Source organism: Trachemys scripta, chromosome 11, assembly GCF_013100865.1.
Source record: "Trachemys scripta elegans isolate TJP31775 chromosome 11, CAS_Tse_1.0, whole genome shotgun sequence".
Classification (NCBI taxonomy): Eukaryota; Metazoa; Chordata; order Testudines; family Emydidae; genus Trachemys; species Trachemys scripta.
Window position 1 is genome coordinate 48,320,646 of NC_048308.1, and position 21,551 is coordinate 48,342,196.

A 21,551-nucleotide genomic window follows, 5' to 3' on the forward strand; every position below is an offset into this window, starting at 1 on the left:
GCCGCGTCCTCAGGTTCAGCCGATCACGGCTCCCACTGGCCACGGTTCGCAGCTTCAGGCCAATGGAAGCTGCTGGAAGCAGCGGCTCAGCCCTGTGCTGCATACTGAGGTGGCACTGGGAACATGAGGAAACACAATCTATTGTTAAAGGGGTGGATGGAGAGAGTATAAGGTAAAGCTTGGAGAGCTGAACAAGCTGTGTGGAGAGGGTGAAGAACGGGAGAAAGCCAAGAGGGAAAGGGTGTGGAGAGTGTCTTGGGATGTAGGGGAGAGGAAGAGAGCCGAGAGCAGGGGGAAGATGCGGGAGATAGGAAGGGGAGAGAGCCTTCTGATGGGGGAGAGAAAACAGATGGGAATGAGACCAGTTTGGAAGGAGAGGGAGAACCTAGGGGATGTGGTGAAGAGAGCGCAAGCAGCATGGATGGAAAAGAATGTGACTAAGCTTTTTGGCCAGGAGGTAAATGAGAAAAATAGTTTTAACATGTGCGGTTTTTTTGACAAGCTGCAGGAGAGATAGAGGTTCAGTGTGTGAGAGACATTTTATTAGGGGACAAGGGGCAGGAGGATGGATGTGGAGAGAGTGTAGAGACTGGCAACAGGGAACATGAGACAGAGAGAGAGATTGAAAACATGGAGAAATGTTTGAAAGACTTAAATCCTGTGTTATAATCTTGGTTCTGCTGTTGGTCTGTGGCCCTAAGCAAATTATCTGAGGCTTGATTCTTGGAGATGCTGACTGCCCCTCTGCTGAGATTACAGCAATCTGTAATCTCTGCACAGGAATCCACAATTTTTAAAGTAGATAATAGCTCACATATCAACTGCAGTAGTTCCCTTCATAGCTGGTACTGCTGTCCCATGCTACTAGCCAAATGAAATAAAACACCAAGAGGGTTATTGAGAAAAATAAAATACTAGAATCTCAAATATTCTTTTTATTTCTGTAATTTTGCCAGGCTCTCAAAAATTAAGAACACTCTCATTGCCATCTTTTAAGCAGTTAGGCCATAAGAAAATATTGGGCAGTAGTTTTGGGGGGTTTTTTTAGTCCCATTCATCAAAAACAGTGGTTCACATGGTCACACTTCTCATTTAAAGTGTATGTGACAGAGTACAGGGAGGTTTCAGAGTAGCAACCGTGTTAGTCTGTATCCGCAAAAAGAAGAACAGGAGTACTTGTGGCACCTTAGAGACTAACAAATTTATTAGAGCATAAGCTTTCGTGGACTACAGCCCACTTCTTCGGATGCATATATGTACAGGGAGGGAAGATGGGGAGAGTGCGGGAGAGCATGTACTCTGCTCACTTAGATGCTAATTAGTTTCCCAGGGAAGCTGATTAGGGTAATTATCTAATCAGGCTGGTGGGCTGGGTGGGATAAAGATTCAATTAGCCCATCAGCCCAGGTCTGATAAAGAGGCACAGGAAGGAAGTGCCAAGAGGGGGTGAGAGAGAGGAACAGGGCTAGGTGAGCTCAGCCACACAGAGGTCTTAGAGATGTGAGACCTCTGTTCCCCTCAGGTCCTGAGGAGAGGGCCAAATGCACTGTGAATATTGTAAACCGACTGTCCCACAGGGATTGTAATAATTTTGGTGGATGGAACTTAAAATGAAAGGTCACTGAGTGTACACCTGGTGGAGTCTGCTCAGTTTCTCCGGGAAAGAAGACAGAAGTGAAGCCATGCTTTTGTCACAGTATAACTTGTGTGTGCTTTAAAATATATGTCTTGAGTTGACAGAACATGAGTGTACTTGTGTATAGAGGAAGGATTTGGATTTGTGCCTTTTTTCATAGAAACCACATGAAGGAATTTGCAAAACACCCCATTTGTTGCCAACAGAAACATTTAGAATTACAAAATGCATTCCGTAAGAAAAGCCATAGTTTCTGTAGAAATTGTTTTCTTTGATATTAACAATAGAATAGTGGATTAGAATGGTTCTGCCATGACACACACACTACAAGCATGTAGGGAGTTTCCTCTCGGTACTACTCCAAATTAAATCTCTCCTGGCTTTTAGGTGTCAAGAAGGTCTGGACTCCATAATCAGATTACTTCTTTGCTGGGTGAGATATTAATTGTCATATCAAAGTATAATTACAGGAGACACACTGCTGAGCAGAAATATTAAACTGAAAAAGCAAAACACAACTTATAACTCTCAGGCATAGCACATCAGAACTCCAACAAAAAGCTCTGTGTTCAAGTTCTTAACTAACTAGTTCTCACAAGAAGTGTCCCAAATGCCATGTATTTTGTGTGTTTTAACTGTCCTCCCAAACATATTAAATCCTTGGGTTATTATGTTCTGGTCTGACATTCAAAACAACAACTCTCCTAGGCACATGATTTATCACATTTATTACAAACCTAAAAGTTCTAAACTGATATTTCTTAGGCACATGTCTTGTCTCATCTGATAGTTAATAGTATGTTTTATTTTCCCCTCTTGAGTTATAGGTTTAAGATGCTGGTTTTGATTCGCCACTTTTACACTAGAAATAAAAATTAGTAAGCATCTAGACCATGAATGAATTTTATTGTTGTTTTCCAATATCCAATTTTACAATAACCTTTACCTAATCTAAATGCTTAGTTACTTCTCTCAGGGCTAAATAATTCCAGCTGTCTTTATCCGTTCTCATTTGTAAGCCTTTTTTGTCTTGCAGATTCTGCTTTTTAAGGTTTGTTTCTTAGGAGATTGAGGGCTTGTCTTCACCAGGGGGTAAGTCGACCTAAGTTATGCCACTCCAGCTGTGTGAATAACGTAGCTGGAGTCGCCGTAGCTTATGTCGATTTACTCTGGTGTCTTCACTGCCCTGCGTCAACAGGAGATGCTCTCTAGTCAACTTCCCTTACTCTTCTCGGAGAGCTGGAGTACAGTAACTCCTCACTTAACGTTGTAGTTATGTTCCTGAAAAATGCGATTTTAAGTGAAACAATGTTAAGCAAATCCAGTTTCCCCATAAGAATGAATGTAAATGGTGGGGTTAGGTTCCAGGGAAATTTTTTTTTGCCATACAGTACAGTACAGTATTATAGTTGGGAGGTGCTCTTGCCTTACCCCACAAAGGCACAGCCCACTGGCACTGGAGACAATGAGTCAGGCAAGGAGGCTGAAGGTGCTGTAGGCTAGGAGAAGCAGGTTGCACAGCAGCAGCAGCTGCCCCTACTCTGCAAGCACCAGGGGCGGGGAGCTCAACCCTCGGCCCACCCACTCCACCCCTTCCCCCAAACCCCCACTCTTAACCTGCCTCTTCTTTCCCCCCTCCTCCCCCTTTACTCCACATGCCGTGTCCTCGTTCCTCCCCCCTCCATCCCCTGCCTCCTGCCCGCAGCAATCAGCTGGTTTGCAGCATTCGGGAGGCAGGGGAGGGAGGGGGAGCCTGCACGCTGAGTCCTCGCTCCTCCCCCCTCCCTCCTGAACACTGGGGCGGGGGCGGAGGGGAGCTGATATGGGGGCTGCCAGCTGTGGACAAAGCAGGCGGCCAAACGACATTATAGCGAAGCATTGCACAACTTTAAATGGAGCATGTTCTGTAATTGAGCAGGGATGTAAGATAGAAACAACGTTAAGTGAGAGGACGTTAAGTGGGGAGTTACTGTATCAGGGTCAACCAGAGAGCACTCTGCCATCGATTTAGCAGGTCTTCACTAGACCTGCTAAATCAATCCCTGCTGCATCGATTGCAGCAGCGTCTATCTCCCCAAAGTGAAGACCAGCCCTCAGATGCAGTCAGTATTAGCTAGAATGATCACTAACAGTTTAAACAAATTTTGAATTCTTCAAACTGCAATAAAGGTTTAATTGATGAAATTAGGTAGCTGTCCTGCAACGAGTTCCACACAGGTGCACAGGTCCATCTGAACAAAGCTCATTGCAGGGCGGGGGCCTTCCCTTGTAACTACATGCACATTGAATGATGCAATATCATTTCCTAAAAGGAGGGAAAGGTCACAATAAATTTGTCACAATAAAGTAAACATCATATTACTATAACTTGTTCCTTTATAACAAGGTGTGTAAAGTATTAATTTTCTGAATAAAATACTAAAAAATTAACTCATCAAATGTGATCATTCTATTGTCATTTGCAGGAAGTCCAGCACAATTGCCAGCTTCATAGGATATCATTCTGTGCTGATGATAAAACTGACAAGAGGATATTTACCTTCATATGCAAAGATTCTGAGTCAAATAAACACTTGTGCTATGTATTTGACAGTGAAAAGTGTGTAAGTATGTCAGATGTTTTACAATGATTTTGGCATCTCAAATGGCCTGTTTTGAAATTAGTACTAGGAAGAGGATAAAACGAGCAGCTAAGTAGCCCCTTATATAGGGACAGCTTGATGTATTGTTTCATGTCAAGATGTTGCCTTTAAAATTGTACTTGTGTTTATTACAGATTTAAATTAAACATTTTGTTAATACTCTTTCACCTAAGGTCACAATGTTCTTTCTTGAGGCAAATCTCCTTCCCAGTACCCAGCCTCACTACCTGGGCCAAGCACCAGGCTGATACACAAGGTGGGGAGAGGATCCCTTTCCCTTCAGGCTCTGGAATGTTGCAAAGCTGCCATGTGGAGGTTACTGCAGCACACTGTGTGAAGTAGCCACATGGAATGTTGTGCAGTACACACATATATTCTTATGGGATTTGCACAGTAGGCGTCCTCCCCTCTGCTAGGTCACCCATGTGCTGATACGCCACTAGAAGAATCACTTCACCAACCACTGAAATGCAGTCACTTCTGGTGTGCAACATGGCAACTATTCAACAATGCACAGTTATATTCAAGAATAGTTTAGGACAGGAAGAGAAGAATACTGTGTCCATCTGAAACAGTAGGAGTTTACATAGGCAGAAAATAAATGCCTAATGGAATTTAACTAGGACATTGGTGCTAATGCACTTATTCTTATGAAGAATGACAAGTGATGTTTAATATTCACAATTGCCCAGGACCTCTATTTCATCATACCTCATTTAGGAGACTACAAAAAAACTCTTGACAAAATTTACAGCTTTTTTTCCTCTATAGCATTAGATGCAGTTATATAATCTTTTGCCTTACTGCTTATAGATTATGTTTGGTGATCTTGTCATTAATCTGCAATAGTACAGTGCCAATACCAGTAACAATGTGTATACTCACTGTACATTTCTGTTCGCTTGTATCTTCTTGTCTGTCTTCCTTTCTCTCTTCTTTTAGGGAGGGCAGCAATAAACACTGATCTCTTCTCGATCTCAGGTGCATTTCTTATTCCCTCCCAATAGTCTCTTTATGCTAGTACCTTTCAGAGGCTGGGATGTGAGCAGTTGTGCCTAGTGGTTGGTACAGGAGTCAATAGCCAGAAAAAGGCACCTAGGCTCAGAGCAGAGGCCAGAGTCAGATGCCAGTAATTAGATTTGAGGGTCGGAACCTGAGTGGGGAAGGCAGAGGAAAGGCTGGGTCCACCATCAAAGGCAGGAGCAGGACTGAAACAAGGTGGGAGCAAGGTTGGGAAGAAATAGGCAGAGGAGTTATCGCAGCTGTGGGCAATAACAGCCTACTACAGGCCAGCTGCACTTGTTAAGTTGCCTGGAGACTGGCTCTTCTACAGGGCAGGATACCTGACAATACCCCCAACTTGAGGATGCCTCCTAACCGGGCCCAGTTTCTCCGGGTATTTCTGATGGAACTCTTGCAATACATCCAGAATGTGCATGTTCTCTGCCCAATCTCAAGATCACTACTCCAGACTGTAATCTTCCCGGTCCGCCAGGTACTGGAGCCTTCCCCTAACTTGCTGAGTTGAGGATTCAGTGGACCAAATCCTCCTGTCCGAGAACGGTTATAGGTTGGAGTGGTTTGGAGATAGGTTCTAGATGTAGGGCTTTAAAAGTGTGAGGTGAAAAGGTGGATCTTTGAGGACTCAACCAACTGTAACCTGAAGGTCACTGTGTTTATCCATTCTATAACCGTGAAGGGGCCCAGGCATTGGTAATCTAGTTTGGCAAATGGGTAGTTTGATTTAAGGTTCTGGGCAGAGAGCCACACCATGTCCCTATGGCCAGATTGGGGACGGCCTGATGGTCTTGGTCCATGTGGTGTTTTATTGGCTTCTTTGGCAGTCTTCAAGTGTTCAGTGAGCTCTTGGTGCACCCAATATATGTTGGGGGCTAAATCCACAGTGGCTGGCACTGGGGAATTTATGGGTAAGTATGTGTGAAAGTGGGAGAGAAAGCCATAGTTTGCAAAGAAAGGGCTATATTGGGTCTGTTATGTGTTTGTAGTCAACAAAACATGATGTCAAATAACTAACTCAGTTGACACTTTATTTAAGTGAGATAATCAAGCAATATTTAATACAGCACTGTGCAGAAAAAGGAAATATACATATCAATCTCTGTAATGGAGAAGGGATGGCAGTGTAATTCAGTTCACTTCTGATTAACTTCCTTAAAATCACCCTTTGTATATATATTTAGAACCTAGAAAAATCCTCATGTTTTTCCCAGAGTTGGTTCTGCTGACATTTTGCTTATTTGAATATTCTTTCCTTAATCTAATCAATAAGTTAATAATGTCTGTAACTATATTTAACTCTTAATGACTTGGACATTAGTCAATTCATAACTTAATGGTTTGCTGTTACATTGATTCCAGAACACATCCACTATACCAAATGCTCCTTGTCCATTTTGTCAGTTACTAATTTTATCAATTACCATGCATTTATGTGTATCCCTTAACAATTGTCATTTTGTCCATTACAACACACATGTATAATAATAGGCACCCCTTTATATACAACGGGTGCTTACAGACCAAGAAAAAATGACCTATTGACTATGAAGTTCTTTTCATGTAATTATAAAGGTACTATAAAAGTATAGTAGGACTTTGGCTCATCTAGAAAGAAGCAGTGGGTTATAGTTAAGGTTAAGAATTTTCACAGTTATTTTTAGTAAAAGTTATGGACAGGTGGTGGGCAATAAACAAAAATGCATGGGAGCCCATGATCTCTCTGTGACTTTTACTAAAAATAACCAGGGGGAGGAATGACAGCTGGAGCCTCATAACAGCGGACTGATATCCTGAGTTCTACCGCCAAGGGAGGGGGCACAGCCCCGGCCCAAGCTGTGGGAGGGGGCGCACAGACCTGGCTCCAACCCCAGCTACAGCCACTGACAGCTGAAGCCAAAGAAGTCACGGAAGTCCGTTAAAAACACAGAATCCGTGACCTCCATAACTAAATTGTATCCTCAGTTATGGTAGTGTGGTTTAATTATTAACAGGTCAAGGTGTAGATTGCATTGTTATATTCAAATTTGGAGTAGCACATCAGGGAAGGCTAATTGTCCTGGTGGTAACTGAGAAAACAATAAAGGTACTGCTCCAACATTTGATTGACTCTCTCTGTTTGCCCATTGGTCTTTGGGTGATAAGTGAGTCTCTCACCTCAGCCAATCTGAGAAATTCCCACCAGAATCAGGAAATGAATGGGGACCCAGGTGAGATACAATGCCTATCAGTAACCCATTGTAACAGAAAACATTTTCTAGGAAGAGTGAAGCTGGGTCCCAATGTGGTAGGAAAGTTACAGTTTGGGATGAAGTGTGCCATCTTTGTTAGCAGATCAGTGCAACCAGGATTAATGTGTATCCCTGTAAGCATGACAGTTCTGCAATTAAATCCATTGATATAGTATACTAAGAATGCAGATGTGTGGGTAGAGGCTGGAGAAGACCTAGCGGTTTTGATTGTAGGTTCATGGTATGGGCGCTTTTGTAAATGGTTTCATGTGGCCTGCGTGAATCAGGACGAGTGCTGAGAGGAATGCTTTCTTTAGTTGATCAAAGGCTGTCTGAGCCTGCATGGACAAGGGAAACTGAGCCCCCTTGTGCAAGAACACTGTTATGGGTGCAACCAGGCTAGAGAATCCTTTAATGAATTGCTTTTAGAAATTAGTGAACCCCAGGAATTGTTGAACCCTGCGTACCTTCTTGGCTGCAGCCCAGTTGGATATTTCCACCACTTTATGTGGGTTCCCGGTGTATTCCTCAGGTGAAAAGATATATCACCGTAATCTTATCAAGCTTTTCTCAAGCTTCACGCATAGGTGGTTTTGGCAGAGTCTCTCCAAGACAATGCGCACGTGATTATTGTGGAGCCCAGAGAGAATGAGGATCTCATCCAGGTAAATGATGAGAAACTGGTCCAGCATATCCCTAATATGTCATTTATGAAATGCCGGAGCACCCAAACAGCATGACCAAATATTTATAGTGGCCATACCTGGTACAAAAGGTGGTCTTCTATTCATCTCCTTGCTAGATCCTCACCAGGTTATAAGCTCCATGGAGGTTCAACTCTGTGAAGACCTTGGCAAAGCGGAGTCTTTCAAACAGCTCATTTATAAGCGGTAAGAGGTACCAGTTTCAGAGTGTAATCTTGTTCAGAGCTCAGTAGTCCACACAAGGCTGGAAAGAACCATCTTTCTTCACCACAAAGAAGACTTTGGTTCCTGCTGGGGACGTGATGGGGCAAATGAACCCCTTCTGCAGGTTTTAGTCAAGATAGCTCCGAAATACCTATAGTTCAGGTTTAGAGAGGGAGAAAACGTACCCGATGGGAACCTGTGCACTCGGCTAGAAGTTGATGGGGCAGTCGTAGCGCCAAGGGGGCAGTAGGGCGTTGCTGAACACATCGATATAATGCTGCTACTTAACAGGAATCCACGGAGCTTTTGAGTGTGGTCATGGTGATTGTTGGGGTCGCCTTTGCATCCTATCTTCATGTCTATGAATTCTTTGGAGGACCAAGTGAGCCACAAAAGGTTTCTGATCTCCAGTTAGCTCTCAGGAAACAGGACTATTGGAAAAATGGGAGATCAAAGCACACCATGCCTGAGTGCCAGTAGATGCACGGGTCATGGGAGATGAGCCAGGGGATGCCAGTGTCAACTGATGAATGCAGTGAATAAATTACCTCAAACTGGAGGACTTCTCGGTAGCCTCAAGGGGTAGTTAATTCTAAGGGAGCCATCTGGTCCTCACAAAAGGAATGACAGCTCTGTGGACTTCGCTAACTGGGGGAGTCCTTGTGCTGGGTGGAGATATTGTGTGCTTGGGCAAATTCCAGATCCATGAAATTGCCTGGGATTCTGAATCCACCAGCTACTCTTGGTTGGTCTCAGGCATCACAGGGTGCCAGAGCTGGAAAGGGAGTTGAAGATGTGTTGGTTGCTGATTGGCCATCATCAAGGTACCGGTGGATGAGAATAGGCATGGACTGCTGGGGTGAGGGGAAAGACGCAAACCCAGCCCTGATCCCCATAGGTCCAATTCCTAGTGTCAATTCCTCTCTGTGTCAGAGAGGCAGGGCTGGACCTGATTGACTTGCTTGGGCTCAAGCAATGGAGAAGGGACTGGTGGTGGGGGAATGGAGCTGGAGCCAGCAGGGCTGGCAGAAACCAGGAGGACCATCTTTTTTTCTCGGTGGCATTCATCGATTTTGATGACTAGGTTGAGTAAGGCAGCCAGGCAGGATGGTGATTCCACCTATGCCAGTTCATCTTTAATATTGCCATTTAGGCCGAGCCAGAAATGATAACACTGCCTGGCCTTGTTCCACTAGGTGTCTCCTACCAAGCATCGGAACTCTGCTGCATATTTAGCAACTGGCCAGCATCCCTACTGCAAAACCTCACGTGCAGCTTCAGCTGTATGCTCATTACTTGGGTCATTGAAAATCACCACCATAGCTCAAATAAAGTCTTTACATTGTCCCAGAAGTAGGCTTGATTTTTCCAGGAGCAGAGATGCCCAAGCCAGAGCCTCCCAGGTAAGCAGGCTGATAATTAGTCCCACTTGGGCTTGGTCAATGGGGTACAACTGTGGGCATAGCAGAAATAGGAGCCAACACTGATTTAGGAACCCATGAAACATGATGATTGTCATTGAACTTGTCAGGCAGAGAGAGTTTTGGCTCATGAGGAGTGGGGGTTGGAACTGAAAGCATGGCTTCTATGCCTTCAGAGTGGTAACCCGGGCCTGCAAGATCTCTAGGGCTCCAATTATTTCCATCAGAGAGGTATTGGCCTTTGTAGGATCCATGCTCACCATATCAGTTCTAGTTCCCTGGTTTTTTGGGCTGCTCAAACTGTCATAAATTGGGACATGGCAGTCGTGCCTAGCAACTGGAGTGGGAGGAAAGTCTGGTGGTTAGGAACAAAGTGAGAGCAAGGCTGGGAACAAGCAAACTCAGGGGCTATCACAGTCATGGGTGAATGTTTTGAGCAGCTACCAAACTGTTGCGGCTGCTGGGCTCAAGAGCTGATCTGCTGGCTCTCTTCCCACTGGTCAGGCAGTGTAGCCAATCAGACAGCCTACTACAAGCTAGCTGCGCTCGTTAAGTTGCCTGGAGACTGGCTCTGCTGTAGGCCCTGATTCTTGACAGTACCTTTCTCATCCCATTCACTATTGCTCTTTCTCTGACACTTCTGTCTACCCCATGGTACCCTAAGTGAGTTTTGCCTCCTCCTTCTTTCCAGTCCGTTAGTTCCTTCAGCTTCCAAAGAAGCTCATTCAAGTTGGTGCCTTCCCTTGCAATCTACACACATTTCCTGGAAAGTACCCATAGTGCCAGCATTGCATATTCCCAAATGCCAATTTACCATTATTTAATTAGTGGTAAATATGGTCTTTCTCTAAGATAGTCAACATGCAGCTGATTGGTAATGGTAATTCTGAGCAACTGTCACTTTGTTGTGTTATTTGCAGCAGATAAAATGATTAAACCTGTATCAGTCATTTGGTATTACAGAAAGTTATCAAAGGGTAAGTCTTTACTTGCTTTGAAAATTAAAATCTCAGTCTTGCCTTGATATTTTCCCATGTTTTTCTTTGCTTTTCAATGACAAAGAAAACCAATAGTATAATCCAGTTGACATAAATCCAGTTTTTATAGTGGTTGTCAAAACAAAATCTGTTTTCCCACAAACACACCACATATATGCCAGTTTTTCCTGTTCTAAGTACAAGGAGAAAACTGAGCAAATGCTGACCATTTAATGGTGATTACTGGGATTAACTGAGTTTCCAAAAACATTAACAATTAATTAATATATTGTATTGTTGCATTTTTGACACTGCAAAAGTTATCCAAAGTAAAATCTTTCCTATGTAAAAGAAATTGAAACATTATGTATGGAGTTCTCAAATATGAAGAGAGAAACTATTTTATTTGCCTGGACATCCACAGGTTTGGTTTGGCACTTGTGGTCTTCAATACTTAAGCACAGATATACGATATATAGATATATCGACATTATGGAAATTGATACCCTATTTTTATAATATAGACTTTTGAAACCTAACTAAAAACAATGAAAGTAAAATATTTATTTAACAAAAGAAAGTTACAGCCATCAGCCACTTTCAAGAGATGAAAATGCAACATAAACAGACCCAAGCACATTGTTTATAGATATTGAAGTAGCATAATGTACACTGCAACGTAGATAATTGCATTCTGTCTACAGCAGTTTCCCCTGTAGTTTATTTGCTTCAATTATTCTTCAGTTATCCTCCTGGCTGCCATGTTTCTTTTCAAAGCTGACTTCATTTCAGTGGTGGGTGAAGCAATACCTAGGTATATTGTACATTATGTATAGGGCCCTACCAAATTCAGGATCCATTTTGATCAATTTCACGGAGAGAGAGAGATTTAAAATTGGTCAATTTCATGATTTCAGCTATTTACACCTGAAATTTCACAGTGTTTTAACCATGGGGGTCCCAACCCAAAAGGTACCCGGAAGTAGGTCTAATCTCCCCACCACACCCTCTCCTCAGAACTACCATGCAAGGGAAGGACAAGTCCTGTCTCTCCCCAGCCCAGCAGGGACTCACAGCTAAGAGCTCCCTGGCTAGGGCACCTCCAGGAGCAGGGGGATATTGGACCCATCTCCACAAGTGTCCTCCTGCTGCAAGAATCTCTGGAGCTTCCTGCAGCAGGGGGAGGCACTCCAAGGTGGGTCTGATCTCCTCCTGAAAGTGAGAATGGCCATGCAGCGGAAGGACAAGTCCTCTCCCAGCCGAGTCGGGACTTGCAGCTAGGAGACCCCTGACTAGGGTTCTCCCAGCAGCAAGGGGAGATCAGATTTCACAGGGAAGGGCTTATTTCACAGTCAGTGACAAATTTTTCACGGCCGTGAAATTGGTAGGACCCTAATTATGTAATATGTTTTGTGCTCCTGTGAAATGAAAAGCACTGTATAAGATACTCTTAACGTGCTAACTCCAATATTTTACTTGTATAAAGGCTGAAGAGATAACTTTAACAATTGGTCAAGCATTTGACCTGGCTTACAGGAAATTTCTGGAATCTGGAGGAAAAGATGTTGAAACAAGAAAACAGATTGCAGGATTACAGAAAAGAGTAAGTCATACATATTTGTTGTTTCTCTTGATGAAAATTATATACTACTGTAATTTTTTACAAATTTCTGTGAAGTATGCTGGAGCATAAGTTGCAATACTATACTGTACTAAGGACAGAAGATTATTGAGAGACTCCAGAAACACTAAAAAAGAGGACAGTAATCTAGGAAAGAATACAGTGTGCATCTTTCCATCATCCTGAAAATTCACAAGTGCTAAGAAATTTATTACATTTTCAAATAAAATGAGGCATTTGGGTCAATTATTAAACACAATCACTAGCTTTTTGGTAATTAGTTTGTCGTATAGTGTTAAGAAGAGCAGATCTCAAATAAATAAAGAAATAAAAATGTTACTCATGATTTGTAGCTAAAATTAGATACATCAGAGGATGAGTATCCCAGTAGCTGTTACAATGACTGTTTGTTTTGTAGATTCAAGAACTAGAAACTGAAAATATAGAACTGAAAAATAAGGTACAAGATTTGGAGAACCAGTTAAGAATAAACCAAATACATACATCTCCAGTAAGTACATGGATACAACTATGTTTTCCAGCCAAGATTGGTATAACTTAAAATTATTTAACAACATCTTTGTGTTCTGATAACAAATACAGTATTCACACTATTTTTGATTATTATAATTAACACACTATAATCCTATATTTAAGTAACAGTAAGATTGTGACAAACCAACAATTGTAGGAAAATTAAGTTATATTCAATAAATGATGCTTCCTTAACTCAGCCTGTTGTGACCTGATGTTGCTGTATATATGCAAACTAATTTTTCTCAGACACACAAGCAGACTACCTAAGGATGAAGAGCAAAGTCCTGTGTCCAAAGGATCTGGTTCAGTGTGCCAACCCTGCGCTTTGTAACTCAGGATTTCTTAATAACTTTCTGTCACAAACATATCGTTACTTACATCTACTGTTTTGTCTATAACTTACTTCTTGTTTTAACAAGTTTTATGTTCTTCTGAAATTCCCTAGTAGAATCACATAGCCCAAGAGCCATTATGATCTTTCATGCAAATAAGTACTTAAAAGATTGGCTTACTAGTTATGACTGTAAGCGAATGAAAATCCATTATCCATGGAAATATTTTGCCTTCTTCAGAATCAGTGGATATCGATTTTTATGGAATTTTTAAATGGCACATTTAGATATCTAGTTAGTGAACTATTAAAAGTATAGGTTGTTTAGCAGACTGACCCTAATGGCTCTAAAGCAGTTATAATTTATTGTATCCAAATATATTTACAAAGCTGTAAAAAAAAAAAAAACAGTTGATGTACATTTACAAGTCCTTATGAAAAGTATCTAATTTTTCATCTAAATATAATTGATGAAATGCTGTTCCTATTGAAGTTAATTGGGATAGAATTACATCCCTTGAGTCTATATATTTGTCCAAGTAGAAAAATAATTTGCCAATTTTTATTTTTTTATTTTCTTAAGTCAGAATATTTTTTTGAATTACAGAAGAATCCACACATTGTACAGTGCATTTGCTTTAATTTTTACAGTTGTGTAAATTAAAATTTGGTCCTACCACATATTCTGAAAATATTGAAATTTTTTGAAATTTTTTTCATCTTGTTTCCGGCCTGAAACTCCCTTATGCCTAGTATCAGCCTTAAGTGAATGTTTACATTTTGATCCACAAAGCCCCCCAGAGTCTGTTTATTATAGCAATGATAATTTATCAGTATTATCACTATCCTGAAATGAAGTTCTGTGGAGGTCTGTCTCCATAATGTCATCAAGTGTAATAGTAACATGTGACCGGAATGGATATGATTATATATATGAAGGTCTTTCTTTCATAGGGACTCATATGAATCCCTCAGTGAAAACTGTACATTATATATGATTTCTGACTTACTATGCATTCAATCAAAAGCACTAATCCCTCAGGCCAAATCCTCAACCTTTATTCAGGATTTTTTCCTATAAGAGTTGATCCTTTATTGGTAAACCTAATCATTCAATTTGTCTAATAGCAAAATCAGCTTTTATAGTAACCCTGTGATAGATACATTCTTCTTATAAAAGAAACAAAAAAACAATATTTTCCTGTTTAGCTTTTTGGTCCAAGAACCATGTGTTCATTATGTGTGCATCCAGTGTTGATCACAATGGGACCCAAGTACCTGATGGGGCCTCTTGATACTTAAACAAAACAAATAACATATGAGATTGTAAACTGCAATTGTATAATGGCCAAATTATGCACTTCACTGATTGGGTATTATTATTATTGGCATTGTGGTAGAAATGTGTATATGCTTTCTGTGTATTATTTCAATGTGACTTCTGGCACATGGTTCTGAGAACAGAATTTGACCCTTAGGACAGCTGTTATTTTGTGTGATGGAATGCCTGTGAGGAAATCTGCAATACAGTCTTAAAAGTACTGGTTTAAAGCATTTTTGCACATTGTTTTCTTTATTTTATTTGCTAGTGAATATAAGACACACAGATGTTAATATCACATTTACATTTCATACCCATTAATTACAAGAATAACATATCTAATCATGTATTTTCAAAAAATCATCTCCAAAATGGATACCCAGCAGCATAAATATTAATATATAAATTAATTCTGCCAGCCAGCAGCCTTAAATAATCAAACAGAGATAACAGTGTATCTCAGCTAATCAGCAATAAAAAAGAAATACTCCAGGAAAACTTCTCATTCTCATATCTTACCTCGTAACATAACTTTATCCTTCCCGCAAAACCCTATCAAACAAATAGCTTTTGCAGCATGCCCAGAAGATCATTTGAATAGGCCAAAGCTGTTTGTATTACCTCTATAATAAAATGAGCAGGTACATGTAAGAGAGAGGTATGGAATGAGAAAAAAATTGTTAAATGTAATAGACTAGTGCTTTACATAAACTGTTAATTAAATAAGTTTCAGTAATGGAAAATATCTGCAAAGATAGTGTGACCACGGAACCTGAAAAACCTCAATTCCCATTGTCCAGCCACACACAGGAAGACAGAAAAGATTCAATGGATGTGTTTAAATAAGGCTGCACCTTTCTTAATTTATGTGGGATCACCCAGCAATAAATTGTACAGCGCTGGTCACCATTCTTTTCTTAATCATTTCCATCTATTTGGGAGGGCTGCCATCAGCCCTTCCCCTTCCCAATCTGGTCCCATCCCATTGCTGGGACCTTTCCACCCTCCCGTCATAAGGGTTTAGAGGGTCTGGAAAAAGGGGGCTATCTCCCCCCTATACTAGACATTAAGAGTCCCAACTCCCTTTTCCAGCTTCCCTAGGAAACCAGATCCACTCCTTCCCCCACCACCCCTGCAATGAGTACCTGCACTGGACACCTGCCTAATTTGTGACATCTTGACCTCAATTCCTTACCTAACTCAACAGGTCCCTGAACTGCTGTGGGGAAGGCAAAACAATCCTCAGCACCTGGGCCAGTATGGCAGTGAGGGAAAAATTCCTTCCCAGCTCCAAAAGAGAAAAGGCAACTAGCACAGTGTCCACAGTAGATCATAAAATACTTGGTCCTACTCTGATCCCATGGGTGGGAGAGAGGGCTCTGCTGCTTCATGAAGAGAGAGGGTACAATTTGGATGGCACTGGATATAAATACCCTTCCCCCCCCAGCTGGTCTGCCTGGTGGTTCAGTGTCCCCACCTAAACCAGTAACTTCTGGTTCCCCCATGGCTCAAAGAGCTACAATCCCTTTTCTTCCTCCTTGCCAGACAAAGTCCTGCAGCATTCAGTTGTGATGAGCATATTATAGTTAGAAGAGGCACTAAAAACTTTGCAGGATGTGGACTGGTATGTGTTTAAGGCTAAATTATGCTTAGTCAAACAAGAATATCTAAATTACTATGTTTTACAAAAGTAAAAGTAGAATGAATGTATCTTTTCTTATATTCGCTATACATTTCTGTGAAAAAAATTCGTGATGTTACTTAAAATAGTAATAAAAAGTAATCACAGGATTTTGCTAAAATTCCTTTAATGCACTTTTTTAACAGGAGAATTTTTAAATTCATAGATCTAACCACTGGGAAATCTGCTTCCTCTTCTTTGCTTTTGGTTGTTATTTTTTTTGTTTTGTTTTGTTTTGTTTTTTTAAATGTATGACCTTTCTTGTGTTACTTGTTAATAAGCAGATACATTTTTCCAATTTGATGAAAATTTAACTTTCTGGGAAAAATATATTTCAAAGTCTGGACCTTTCTCAAAAAACTGTCACATCTCAATAGCCAGCTAACCACTTCTAATAATCAGAGTGAAAAATGCAGCTTCTTTTTGTTAATTCTGCTCATTCCCCATTGAGATCTGTGCAGTGAACTTCATAAGGATATAATCTTGTAATGATGTAACACAGAAGAATTACTATATTCAGTCAGAAAAATGTAAATCTAGTTTTGTTCATTCACATTTAAAATAGCAGATGGATTATTGTGTTTTATATGCTATAAGTGAAGTATGATAGATATGTGCTCTCAATACACATTATTAGGCGTTTCCTAGTATGACTCAATAACACAAAGAGTTTGTAGTTGTTCGGGGGTACTAATCGTCATAGCAATTCACAGCATGTATCATAATTATTTCCTCTTGTTTTACAATGTGAAATTATATTTAAATTTTTAAGTATAAAATAATTTAAATCCACACTAAGAAATGCTTAGGAAATATCCTTATGAAAAGTCCTACATCTAAATTAGCAATACTTCAAACGTCAGACTGTCAATTGTTTCATTAAAAAAAAAACAGGAAGAAACTAGCTGGCATGATGTATTAGTGATCTACTAATATTTTTAATACATATGCCTATTTTTAGAGGAAATTAAAACATCTGAATCCAATAAACTTGAACATTACTAAGTGAATTTTAAGTGGGCAGGACTTGAACCTGTATAAATATACATATTTACGGTTTGTTTTTCTTTCCGTTTTTTGAAGTAATAATTTAAAAAACAATTCTTTTTAAAAGGTACCAGTGTCGTGCTGGGTTTCTGACCCTCTTTTGGACATAATATCAAATAATTAGATCTATTCATATTTTCCATCATTTGGATATAACTATTTATATCTTTTCATAATATGGTATATATCAGTTTTATCTTACAATTATTTTGTACATGGAGCTCCCATTTAAGTTAATTAGTGTTTACATGTTAAGGGACTGCAGGACTGAGACCTAATACTCTGTTGCTGTGCAATACTATAATACCACATGTGCTACTGTTGGAACTAGGCTACCTTCAGTGAGGCAGTAGCAGAACTCTGCTCTCTTTCCTGGTCAGCCCCCAACTGGGTAGGTCTCCTTTTAAGCCCCCTTCTCCACAGCTGACAATGCTGGAGGTGTAGCAGGGGAGGGTCCATTGGCTGTCCTTTAAACTCTTGTTGCCTTGGCATGGGTATTGTCGCATCCAAACTTATTTATTATACAGAATTATAAACTATTAAATTAACAAAACTCTAACAAAAATTATAATTTAACAATTCTTCAGCTTTATATTTCAATATCAAAATTCAGTATGTATCCTCATAACTAATTTTTATTTGAATGGGGAATTATGAAAAAGCTGATGACCCTTTATGTCAACATTTCTTATCTTCTTTAAACATGAGTTTTCAGAGATCTTTTGCTCAAAGTCCAACATTATGTTTGTGAATTATTACCAAAAAAACCCCGAACTTGTTAGTAATTTCCCCTGCATTGCATTTTGAGCGGTATCTCAATTTTGGGGCCTTAATAATCATCATTCCCCAACAGTTCTCTCACGCGCAGATGAATGGGAAGGAATGAGGAGTGGTTCCTAGTTGTTCTAGTTCCACATCTGCTCCTGGGGCAGTGCAACTATGCACTGTCTCTTGTTCAGGGCTTCTGGCAAAGCTACAATTGAGCTCTATGTGAATATCGTTTTGAGCAAGAGGTGTGGAGCATTCATAGACTTACAGGCCAGTGCTCTATCCACTTGATAAGACTGCCTTTTTAATTATGAAATATTAACCTGATTCTATCTTGTTGACCTCTCCCAAGGAAAGGTATGGGTATGGGTTTGGCAGATATGGGTTTGGCAATGTATTGACTGGACTGGTGACCTGACTCAGCTCTACCTCTTAAGGAATTTTTTCAGTAACTATGAAGAACATATGCTGTGTGGATTCCAGATTCCTTCCCCTTCTCCCCAGATTCCTATGTCTTCAGTAAGGAATATTGAATTCTCTTAGAAAAATCTCCCAGGAACAGTTTTTTTAATCTTTGTTTAGGGATTTCTTCAGCACAAAAAAGAATTGACCAAAACCAGTCATCTTTGTTGAAGGCCCAGCACATGAAATTGAGATTTTAGGGGACAACTTTCCATATAGAGGATACATAACTGGCCTGAGTATGATCATCATTCCAGTCAAGTCAGAGCAGGTAGTCAAGGTAGCATGAGACCAGCTCTTCCTCCTGCCCAGCCCAGCAAGTCCTACCCATGGATGGACTGGAGGGCCACATATCAAGTAAAATGGAGGATTTCTTTCTGATAGATGTATCAGATACAATGTAAAAGAGTAGATGAAATGGAGTGCTGACACAGCTGCATTAACTTCAAAAGTGATCGGATACTCTAAACAGTATCTAATCAAATCATGTCTTTGAGTTTAGGTGTTGTAATTTTGTATGCAATATGTAGGATTAAATTTCCATCAAGTTGCATCTAAAAAGTCTAATCACAAGACATTACAATTATAAACAGATATGTTCTATTTGTCTTGGATCAACTCAATATGTTAACTGCATTTTATGGATACAAATGTATAATTTCATCTGTCATCCATGTCACATTTACTTTGTTTTTGATTTGTTTTTTTTCTGATTTGTCTTCATCATATTAAATTAGCATGATAGTTAAAGAAAAGTAAAGACATATGCTCCATTAAAACCATTTGTTTTATTTAATATTAAGGATGTGTTAATTTTTATTATCATGAGTTAAAGTACTAGTCCTCTTCCACTTTTTAAAATATTTGCTTTTTGCCTGTAGTGAATCTGAGGGATGTAAAAGGTTGTAAGTATATGTAAATTTAGCTCTCAAGGATGGCCTGATATGTATTAAACATTCTGGGCTAGATTCTGGTGCACTTTCTCATATGAAGTCCTATTAAATAATCCTTTTAACTTCATTGGCGCTATTTGTAGATTGAGGTGCTATTCAGCAGAAGTACAAATAGCAGACTCTGGCCTTCGTGGTAAATTTCAGTGGTCAGGACTTGAATGTGTGATCTTTGTATTGCATATTAAAAGGTTCTTTTCAGCTTCTCAAATTTAATTCCTTAAGTCTGTTTCCTTTCTTTGTAGAGTGTGATATTGGGAAGTGACGGAGACTATTTCACTCTCAGATTCTCAAGGTAGATTGTGACTCCAATAATCTGCCCTTCTTACATGTGGAGAGCTCACATTAATTTCAGTGGGTGTTCTGTGCATGTAGGAAGAACTGCTAAGATTTATAGAACAGATCTAAGGGAAACATTTTATCTTAAAGCTATACAACTATGATAGTGTATAATTGCTATTTCTAATTAATGCTGGTGATGTTCAGCAATATGAAGAATACTTTTGAGAATGAGATGCTCATTGTAATAAAGGTTTTCTAGATTTTTAAAAACTGATAGTCTCACAATGTTGCAATAGAAGTAAAAGGTTTTCCCTTTAGGTGTCATTATAATGTAAAGCTGCAGGTTTTTTTACAAGAGCAAAGGTTCCTATTCAAACAGAAGACAGTTACTGATATTCATATTCTAAAACCATGATTATTATTGATTTAATGTCATTAAAAGGTATTTAAATTATAAGGACTAAGTCTTGACATTGATTTTTACATAATAATTCTACAAAATTCCCATGCGAAGAGGGATGGCAATTTATGGTCCTTATGCACTACAGAGGGATACAGTACATTTAGGCATAAAATGAGAAGAGACTACTCGACTAAACTTCACATATATTACTTTTTCTCTTTTCAAATAAAGGATGCTACTATGAATGCTTGAATTTATTGCAAGAGTTCTACTCTGTGAGGGAAGACAGATGTATGTCTATGCATGGGTGATGTTGTGTGGCATTCAGCATGTAAACTTTTAAAAGCTAAAATTTGTTATTTGTTAACTGCCTGGCAGTTGAAATTTACAAACAAAAAAAATTGCTATTGAGGACCCTGGAAAAGATCACATGGTATCACAGAGCAAAATCTTACTAGTGCCTTCTTCTCTTATCTAGAGTCCCTGAAACAAGTGGGAATGGTAGGTTATTTGTCCATTGTAATCAAGTCCTGTTTTAACACATGGCATGGACATGTGAAATGTAATGCAAAATCATTAATTTGATGATAAAAAAAATAGAAACAAGACTTCCCTAAATATTTTAAGTAAAGATAGAGACAAGTTAAGTGGAGACAACTGGAAACTAAACAACTGGAAACTAAAATATACATTTTAAATGGACTTATTTAAAAGAGCGGAAATGTAGAAAAACAGCAGAAAATGGAGTTTGATATGGGCACATTATTTCTTAAACAATCCAGTCAACTCAAACTATGATCTAGTGGAGTGGTTCTCAACCTGCGATCCGCAGGCCACTTGCGACCCAATCAGCACAGAGCAGCAGCCTATGTGACATTCTTAGGGCCATACAGGTAGTATTGGATGCATCCCACATAAAACATTGCGAGCCACATATGGTCAATAGGTTGAGAACCACTGATCTAGTGAGTTTCGGTAAGTGATTGGATGGATTTATAATGCTATTGACTTCCTTCATAAAGTGCTTTGAGACCTACTGATGGAAAGCACTATATAAGGACTAGATATTGTAATTACACAGCATATGCTCTGCTGATATAGGTAACCCACTGAAACGACATGGAACCTGACAGCCACATAACTTGCAGTAATGGCAAATGCTAATAGATTGCATACCATATAATAATGTCATGCATTTATTGCATTTCACTGGAAGTTCCTGGCACACAAGACGTGTCCTTTTGATAATGCACATTATTAAGAAATCTGAGATAATGTGTTGTTCTGAGATGGAATACCAGTTTGTAAGAAATTTG

At 39.7% G+C, this 21,551-nt stretch overlaps 1 protein-coding gene across 3 annotated transcripts in view; it reads left to right on the forward strand.

The window, feature by feature from the left end:
- The window catches only part of GULP1 (GULP PTB domain containing engulfment adaptor 1), a 132,628-nt gene that overhangs the window by 75,515 nt on the left and 35,562 nt on the right, over nucleotides 1-21,551 (forward strand). For all 3 annotated transcript variants that reach the window (XM_034785252.1, XM_034785254.1, XM_034785253.1), the window contains exons 6-8: nucleotides 4,102-4,239; nucleotides 12,319-12,435; nucleotides 12,872-12,964. In XM_034785252.1, the coding sequence (XP_034641143.1) occupies nucleotides 4,102-4,239; nucleotides 12,319-12,435; nucleotides 12,872-12,964 (348 nt within the window). The remainder of the gene's footprint in view (nucleotides 1-4,101; nucleotides 4,240-12,318; nucleotides 12,436-12,871; nucleotides 12,965-21,551) is intronic.